At 56.6% G+C, this 9,262-nt stretch overlaps 1 protein-coding gene across 1 annotated transcript in view; it reads left to right on the top strand.

Moving 5' to 3' along the window:
• The first annotated feature begins 946 nt into the window (after positions 1 to 946).
• NAV1 (neuron navigator 1) overlaps positions 947 to 9,262 on the top strand; it is a 44,808-nt gene continuing 36,492 nt past the window's right edge. The window contains exons 1-2 of the mRNA XM_009994354.1: positions 947 to 1,043; positions 1,274 to 1,396. Of these exons, the coding sequence (XP_009992656.1) occupies positions 947 to 1,043; positions 1,274 to 1,396 (220 nt within the window). The remainder of the gene's footprint in view (positions 1,044 to 1,273; positions 1,397 to 9,262) is intronic.

The following is a 9,262-nucleotide window of genomic DNA, read 5'->3' as shown; positions in this document are numbered from 1 at the left end:
GATCATTGCAGCAAGAACCCTGTTACAAGCTGTTCAGGTCTCTGCAGACTCAGCTGAGAGGAGCAGCCGGGGTTTAGGGTCGGTGCCGGAGCAGCTGTGTCCCACCGTGTCCCACACCAACACATGGCACAGTTTTCCTGGCTTATCCATCCCTTTTTACCCAGTTGGGGCTGATTGCTGAGCTGGGGAGGCTGTGTTAGCCCTGAGAGAACCACAGGGCTGTGCAGAGGGTCAGCAAAGCTGCATCTGGAGCATGCAGGGGGGTTGATTAATACATGATATTCCCTCATCCTTCCGAGTGCCTCTCGGTTTCCAGGAGGAGGAAGGCAGATCTGCAGTTCTGCTTCTCCGCTGTGTAGAGATGAGTTTGCAAAAGCCACAGTTTCTTCAGCTTTTTATTTTTTAATTCCCTCTTTTCCTTCCCTGGAATTTTTCCCTGGCCTGATGAATTTTTAAACAAAAACATGGTGAGGAGAGAACAAGAGAGAGAGGGAAAACCCAGCAGAGGACGTGGGGAAAAAAGTCTGCTTTCAAAACCAGAGTGACTTGAAGTGGAAGTGAAAGTTTAGGGTGTGTTTTTAATTTTAAAATTCCAACTAATTTAAAGTCACTTTGTTGACAGGAGAAAATACCTTTCTTAATGCTTTTTTTTTTTTTAAAATAAATCCCAGTTTTACAAGTAGAAGCTCTTGGTTGAAAAATCCTGTGGAATTATGGAAGTAAAAGGTGACTGCTGTGCCCTTTGATTCCTCCCTTGCTGTGGTGGGGTTTGTGCTCTGTGGCAGTGGGGGGCTGAGGCTGCGTGGGGGAACTGACCCCACGTAGATGCCTCTGGATGCCTGCCCATCTGTCAGGGTTGGTCACCTGGGCATGGTGACTTTGCCTGGGGACAGATGTGGTTCCTTGCCTGTGCAGGGCACAGAGCAGAGACAGCAGTTTGGGTGCAATGGGCCTGAGTTCGGCCCAGATCGGAGCCCTGCAGCTCTTTGCCCTTGTCATGGTCCTGGAGAACCAGCTGTTCAAGGCAGAAGAAGGCAAAGGAGGCAAGAGGGAGCACAAGGATGGAGAGGGAAGGTGGAAGCAGCGAGGGCCCTGACTCAGCCATCCCAAACCCTCATCAGCAGGAGGGTTCATCCTGCTCCATACATGGAGTTTGTGCCTGACGGCCCTTCCTGTGCTTCTGACCTGCACAAATCACCTGGGGGCTTTGAATGGGTGATGTAGCTGTGGGAGACTATGGACACCTCTCTGTGCTGGGCTTCATTCCCTGCAGGAACCTTCCCCTGCCATGTGCCGCTGATGCTGGGGCAGGAGCTGAGTGCCTGTGTTGGAGACAGGCTGCTGCTTCTGCTCCCACTTGGGTTGGGCTGGTTTCTCATGGCCATCAGCTTGGCAGGTAGGTTGGGTGTTGTTAGAAAAACAGCTTAAATCCATTGCCTTTCAGTTCTGCAGAGCAGAGAGGTCTTCTAGCAGATCTCATTGTGCTTCATACTGGAGCAGGAAAAGAAACATTTTATGGTAATTTTTTCAATGACTTTCCAATTTTTTTTCCTTGCTAAGCTGTCTGCAATCACTTACAGTGTTCCTGAAGGGATTAATTACTCTCTGGAGCTCATTGTGTGTATTTCATATTCAGAGCGGTTGGATGCTCTGCCTGGCTTGGACCGAGCGATGGGTCACATGGTGTTTCTTATTTCATCCTTTCCCCCCCCGTTCTGCTCTATCTGTCAGGCTCCCGGTGTGAGCGCTCCCAGACCGGTGGTCGCTGGGTCGCGTCGCCGCACGTGATCGCGGCGAGTTCCCTGCTCCGCGCTCCTTGCTGGGGGAAGCGCAGCCAGGAGAAGACAAATTGCTTCCTTGTTTGAGTGACTTTTGGCTGCTGCTTTCCACCAGGCTGTGGGGTTGGCTCAGCTCTTCCTGCAGGCGTCGTGGCTCCGGGCTGTGCATCGTCAGGGCTTGGAGCGGGAGCAGAGCTGGGGAGAAGAGCTCGGAGCACATCACGGTGCTGCTTCCCACGGACCAGAGCTTGTGTGGTGCAGGCAGAGCTGGGACATCTTGGAGGGGATAGAACACATCTGGACATGTTCCTGTGTGATCTGCCCTAGGTGTTCCTGCTGCAGCAGGGAGGTTGCACTTGATGATCTGCAGAGATCACTTCCAACCCCTATGGATCTATGAATATCAATGATACTGGAGAGCCCACCATGCCCTCCTGGGAGGGTGGTGTCCCAGGAGGGAACTGCCTGTGTAGCAGCATTGTCTCCAGCCCAGCAGGGGGTATCCCAACCCATCCAAGCTGGGGCACATTGCTTGGCAGGCTCTTGGCATGCCTGGGGGTTCCTGCAGTGTGCAGGGACAGGGGCTTGTTGCTGTGCAGGGTCCGGGAGTGAGTGGCTGCTCTCCTAGTCAGTGTCCAAGTGAGCCCATGTGCCTGGGGGCTCTTGGCTGCTGTCACCATGTCACTCAGCCCCTGGTGTTGGTGGGGGAGCAAAGATGGCCACAGGAGCTGGCACCTGGTGGAGAGTCCAGAGGCTCTGCTGAAATCCCTTCTGATGCCTTTTTCAGAGCGTTTCCTGCCCTGCCCATCCCTGGCAGTACCAAGGCTGCAGTAAAACTCAGACTTCTGGAGTGGAACAGCACTGAAATGGAATCCTGAAGCATGTCAGGGTCCCTGCCCATAAGGCAGTTGAAGGATTTGAGGTGAAGAGTCCTCTGGGCAAGGGTCCTGTGAGCTTTTGGAGTGGAGAGCAGGGACCCGGTGGTGGATCCCATGCTGGTGGCACAGAGCTTTCTGTTCCCAAGCATCCTGTTCCCTCCTGAGGCACACCTAGATTTCCTGAAGGAGACAAGACCTTCTTTCTCTGCAAACCACCCTTAATGGGAGAAATGCAAATGTAGCTCAAGAGCACCTTTCCTTGGTGGTGGGAACCCAACGAGGGCACTGTGAGAGGTGGAGTAGGTCCAGAAGCAGCTGGAGGATGGTGCAGGTCCTGCCCCTGAGCACACTGAGCCCTCACTGTGCCCTCCCCATGGGGAACTGTCAGAGAGAGCGGCCTCTGGAGCTGCAGGAGGAGTTGCCTGTGCTGAGGGTCAATGGGGGAGACCAGTGCTGCCCCAGTGTCTCCCCAGCATGGGGATGTGGGGCAGCCCTGCGAGGTGGCAGGATGAAACCCTGGGCGTTGTCACTGCTGAGCCAGTTGTGGGGCTGCAGGATGGGAAGAGGTACGTGGGGCTGGCACTGCTCCTGGCTCCAGTGGGGGAAGGCACCTTTCCAGGACAGGTGTGGAGGAGCTGGCAGAGGTGGTGGCAGCGTTGTTGGGGTGGGCAGGGTGCTGCTGGGTGAGACAGGGGCACAATGTGGGGGTGCCCCTGGGGGAGCCAGCACAGCGGGCAGGAGTGTTCTCCTGCACTGATTTGGGTCACCCCAGACCTTCTGCTGAGAAACTGGGACATCTCATCCCACTTCTGGGCAGGGACCCTGGAGCTGCTGGTTCCTGTTGGATACACAGGGGACCTGGGGGACAAACACAGGCTATCAGTGTGACACCATCAGGACTGCTGTGCCCTCTTCAAATGAACCTCCTGCTGCGTGTTGCACACTGCTGCCTCTCTGGGGGAGCTCAAGGGGTTTGCTTTGGGGTGGACATCACCTGGGCAGCTGATGGGGGCAACAATAGATCCACAAAGGAGCCTGGAACTGTTTTAAGCTGGGTTTGCCCTGCAGGACTGTGGGAGCCCAGGCTGTGCTGCCTCCTGCCCTGGCTCATCTCTCGAGGTGCTCTTGGGGAACCACCTCGTGCAAGGGCTGATGACCAAAGGGACCCAGAAATCTGCCGTGTGTGTGTCAGTCCTCAGCCCTGCCTGGGTTGCTGGTGCAGGTGCTGCCACGGTTTTCCAGGGGTGGATCTTGCCCTGGTGCCTGATGGTGCCATCCCCCCCGGGCACCCCGGCGGTGCCTCCCACCCCGGTGCGGCAGGTGGAGGGAACCCCCGATGCTGGTGGGATGCCGGTGATGGGGTGTGCAGGGGTTGTTTCCGGGTGCCGGGGGGAATTTGGCACCTGGCCCTCCTGCCGGGCTGGGCCGGGGGAGAAGAAAGGCGGAGCCCTGCGGCGCCGGCAGGAGATTCAATTACCCCCGTGCTCACACAATGGCCGTTCATCTCCGGGAGCAAAACCCTGGTAACCAGCAGGGCAGAGCGTGAAGGGCTGATTAGAGAGTGTGCGGGGCCGGGGGCCGGGGTCGCGTGCAGGCACTTCCCTCCCCATTCCCAGGGCTTTCCGCGGTAACGGCCCCTGTTTCCCTCCGTTGTTAGGACGTCACTCGCACGCGGCTCGAACGGCATCTGTCAAAACATATCCCCCCGTCCTTGGTGCTGCTGGGGAAGAGGGATCCATCGCCCCGGAATGAGCCTGACATCAATTAATCATCAGCCTTAAAAATTAGCATCGTGGCAGCACACGTTGGAGGGAAACGATTCCCCAGATGGAAGCAAAAATAGCCTCGGTTATCTCCCTCCTCCCGGGGGAGGAGGCAACAATAGATCCACAAAGGAGCCTGGAACTGGTTTAAGCTGGAGCCCGGGCTGTGCTGCCTCCTGCCCTGGCTCATCTCTCCAGGTGCTCTTGGGGAACCACCTCAAAGACCCTCCCTGGGTCTGGTCCTGCCTGCAGCCCGACCTCATGGGTTGGGCATCCCTGGGCTTTGCAGAGAGCCCAGAGTGAGCTCACGAGTGCTGAGCCCCTTCCTGAAGCTGAGGATTTGGAGAGCAGCACCTCAGGAGCCTCGTTCTTCTGGAGCAAGGGATGCTCATCCCCAGCTGGTGCTGCTGGGCTAGGATGGGGCTTCAGCCAGTGCCTCAAGGATGTGACTCACTCTGGGGGGCTGTCACTTGTCCCTCTCCAGGGTGACAGCTCTGAGCAGGCTTGGTGCCCACGGCAGCTTGGTTAAGTGCCTTGCAGCTCCAGTATTGATGAGCTTGGAGGTCTCCAGAGACCCCCTGTTGGGAAGTGACTTGGGCACCTTCCTGGAGGTTCATGGTGGCCTGAACTTTGTGCCCATGTCATGCTGGGATTTTCCATACTTGGAGCTGCTCTCCCTTACTCCCAGGCAAGCTGTGACCTGAGGGAGCAGCCCAGAGCCTCCTGCAGCTTTCGTTCTCCCCCCTGTTACTGCGTGAGGTGAAAACCCTCCAGCACCAGCTGCGTTTCGGGGCTGTCTCTGATCAGCAGCTCAGTGCAGAGCAGCTCCGCGGGCTGCGGCTGCTGGGGGAGCCAAGGAGGACATTTTACACTCTTGCTGGAGACACGTGAGGGCTCTTTGGCCGATCTGGTGATGGACAGACAGACCAAGTGTCTACCAGAGCCCAGCTGAGGCCGGGGAGAATTGTGTTTGCAACGCATTGCTCTGCACAAAGCTCACAGTCACAAGGCCAGGGGGACAAAAGGCTCCCTGTTTGCTCTGTCCCAGTGGGTGCAATTCCAACAGTTAAAAAGCAAATGTGAGTTGTTTGTCTCTGTGAATATAAAGCTTCCCCAAGCATGGCCGTGTTTTGGCTGAGAATGGGGAGTTTGGCTCCACTAATGACTGTTCTCCCTGCAAAACAGAGCCAACTGGAGCCAAGAGCTGCCCAGCCGGGCCCTTCCCTGCCGGTCCTGGTACAGGGATGTGGGCTGAGGAGGGGACAGGCTCCTGGGTCTGATAAATGCCCTTTCAGCCAGGCCTGGGTGCCTGGTGGAGAGCAGGGGGTGGGATGAGCATGGGGACCTCTGCCTGCTGTGCTGCTGGGGGTGATTGCCACCCTCCAGCATCCTGCCAGTGATCAGGATCTTCTCCCGTGCCCACGGGGTTGGGTGTCCTCAGCAGAAGGCAGGATGGGCTGGCTCCCTTGAGTCGTCTAGTCTGAGGATTTGGGGCATCTCACTGCAAGTCATAGAATCATAGAATCATCCTGGTTGGAAGGGAACTTAAAGACCATCAAGTCCAACCATAACCTAACTCCCTCCACCATAACATGATTTACCCATTCAGTGCTTAAATCATGTCCCTAAGCACTATTATCTGTATTTCTTTTAAACACTTCCAGGGATGGTGACTCCACCACCTCCCTGGGCAGCCTGTTCCAGTGTCCAACCACTCTTTGGGTAAATAAATTCTTCCCAATATCCAGTCTAAACCTCTCCTGGTGCAGCTTCAGGCCATTTCTCTGGTCCTGTCATTATTCACTTGGGAGAAGAGCCCAACTCCCACCTCCCTACAACCTCCTTTCAGGGAGCTGTAGAGAGCAATGAGGTCTCCCCTCAGCCTCCTCTTCTCCAAACTAAACCATCCCAGTTCCTTCAGCCTCTCCTCATAGGACTTATTCTCCAGACCTTTCACCAGTTTGGTAGCTCCTCTGGACATGTCCCAGCAACTCAACATCCTTCTTACAGTGCAGGGCCCAGAACTGACCCCAGTACTCGAGGTGAGGTCTCACCAGTACCCAGCACAGGGGCACCATGCCCTCTCTACTCCACGTGGCCACACTATTCCTGATGCAGGCCAGGATGCCATTGGCCTTCTTGGCCACTTGGGCACACTGCTGGCTCATGTTGAGTCCAAGGGCTGCTGTTGCTGACTGGGGAGTCGTGTCACCCCTTAGATGAGATTGGGTGGCTTCCCTGCTTGTGGGAAGGCCTGTGAATCCCCATAGTGCTGGGTTTTCACCCAGGTTTCCACTCCCAGACAAAGTGGAGAAGGAAAGGGCCAGGTCCCTGTGGCTGAGGGTGTGATGGTGCAGGGTAGTGTGCCTGGTCTTGCCAGGCAGTTGTGAAGCTGCTGTGGGACCTGGGGGCGAGTGTGGGTCTGGGGGATGACTACAAACCATGGGCTGCAGCTGGACTCAGAGCATGGATGTGTCACAGCAGCTACATGGAGGATCCTCAGCAGCAACAAAGCTGTTGAGATGGTGCCAGTGCCAAATGTGGAACAAATGTTGTGGTTCCCCTGGGGACACGTGACACTTAACCCCCACATTTGTGGCAGCTGAACTGTGCTGAGCATGACCTGTGGACATGGTCACTCTTGCAAAAGGGTGCTCCTCATCCATGGCTGCTTCTGCGTTTGTCCCATCATCCCCTCAGCTCATTCAGCCTTGAGCACGGGGGCTTTGAAGGAGGGTTGTGCACATGGGATGAAGGATGTGGCTGTGACCAACCATCAGCCTTGTGCCCTCCATCATGGTCTGGAGCACAAGTCTGATGAGGAGCAGCTGAGGGAACTGGGGCTGTTCAGCCTGGAGCAAAGGAGGCTGAGGGGAGACCTGCTGGCTCTGCAGCTGCTGAGAGGAGGTTGGAGCCAGGGGGATCGGACTCTTGTCTCAAGGAACAAAGGATACAACAAGAGGAAATGGCCTCAAGTTGCCCAGGGAAGGTTTAGTTTGGATCTTGGGAATAATTTCTTCCTGGCAAGGGTTGTCAGGCCCTGGCCCAGGCTGCCCAGGGCAGGAGTGGAGTCCCCATCCCTGGAGGGATTTCAGAGCCCCGTAGATGTGGTGCTGAGAGACATGGGTTAGTGGTGACCTTGGCAGTGCTGGGTTGATGGTTGGACTGGATGATCTTAAAGGTCGTTTCCAACCGAAACAATTCTACAATTCTGTCTTGCTATGGGATCCCTGCAGGGACCCCAGCTTGGTCCCGAGGTTGCAGCAAGAAGCGGGTGCAGGATTCCCCTGCATCCACTCCTCCAGCAGGGAAAGCCTGGGGTGAGGGCTGGTGACGTCCCCAGATGTGGAGCACATCTGGAGGGCACCGACGCAGTGAAGTGAACGACTGATTTGTGCTATAGAAACCCGCAGTTCCTTCCTTTGATCCTCTGAATCAGCCCATTGCCTCCGTCACATAAAGCCCCATTTATCTCCGCTCCTCATGGCAAGTTCCGAGGCGGCGGCAGCGACCCAGCCCGGCTGCCTCTTCCGCTGGGGCAGAATCAGGTGAAGTCTCTATGGCAACCAGCAGATGACAGCGAGTCTTGTTGCCTTGGAAATGAGGCAAGGAAAAAAAAAAAACCCAACACAAAAAACCACCACCACACAAAAATCCCACCCAAAAAGAGCCATCTGGAATTCTGAATTTCCACAATGTCCAACCCGCCTCCGGTGACGAGCGGGGATTGTGAACCTGCTGCTGCTGCCGGCGGCTCTGGGGCCTCCGAGCTGGGGCCCGGCCGCACCTTCTGCCTCCCTGTGGGTTTTTTAGGGGTTTTTTGCTCCCCACCCCCTCTTTCTGGCTCTTCTTTTTTGTTTGTTTCTGTGCAGGGTCTGCTGCGTCGCCTCCCTGGTGGCTGTGCTAGAGGTGCTGGGTGTGGGGCACTGGGGTTGCCTGAAATCTCCAGGGCTGTGCTGGCACAGCCCAGTGATGCCAAACCCCAGGGGGACAGCAGGCTCTGGGGGAAACTGAGGCATGGAGTGCTGAGAGACCAGCCTGACCTCACCCTGCCAGGGCCCCAGAGTAGGACAGACCCCAGGTGCAGTGACTGCTCCCGACACTGTCCCCATGTGCCTGAGGCTGTGGGGCTGTTAACCAAGTCATTGTTCACCGAGTTAGTGTCACCTTGCATTTGTGTCAGTGTCCAGAGGCTTGGGGCACCCCTTGAGGCCCATCCAGCCCATCCACCCACTTTCTGACCCCCCTTCTTCCTGAACAGTGCAGGTGTTTCCTCTGGGTTATTCTGGAGCCCCGTGGTGCTGGGGTCAGGGCTGTTGGGGTGTTCCCAGCTCCTCCAACGCTTTGCAGGAGCAGCTTTGGAGGCAGCCGTCACATGGGGACGTGTGGTGCATGGGTCTGCTCCAACATGGGGGGTTTTGGGCTCTCCTGGCTCATCAGCACAGAGAGGTGACATGGAGGAGGGTGCAGGGGACGTTGGGCAGCTGGAGGCTGTTGCTGTGGGAAGAGGAGCTGGAGCTGGGATGCACAGGTGGGGTGTTGAGGGGCCAGGCACAGCATCCGTTGAAAGAACCCACAAATGGGCTGGAGGCCTGGCCTGGAATCTCTTCAGCAGTTCACTTGGAAACTTGTGTATGGGAGAGACCCAATTAAATAAATTTATGGCTGCTCTAGCCTGAGAAAGTCTGAATCCCTTTTAAAAGCCTGGCTGGCTGGAGCCAGACAGGGCCCAGGCTCCAGGTCTCTCAGCCCTGCCCTCGTTACGAGCAGGATTCACAAGGCTCAGCAGCCGCCCCTGAAGTGCTGATTCGGCTGGCGGCCCCCGCCGTCACACACCCTCCCC

This window comes from Chaetura pelagica, unplaced genomic scaffold (assembly GCF_000747805.2).
Source record: "Chaetura pelagica isolate M959 unplaced genomic scaffold, ChaPel_1.0 scaffold470, whole genome shotgun sequence".
NCBI classification, from domain to species: Eukaryota; Metazoa; Chordata; class Aves; order Apodiformes; family Apodidae; genus Chaetura; species Chaetura pelagica.
This window is presented reverse-complemented; position numbering and strand designations above follow the sequence as displayed.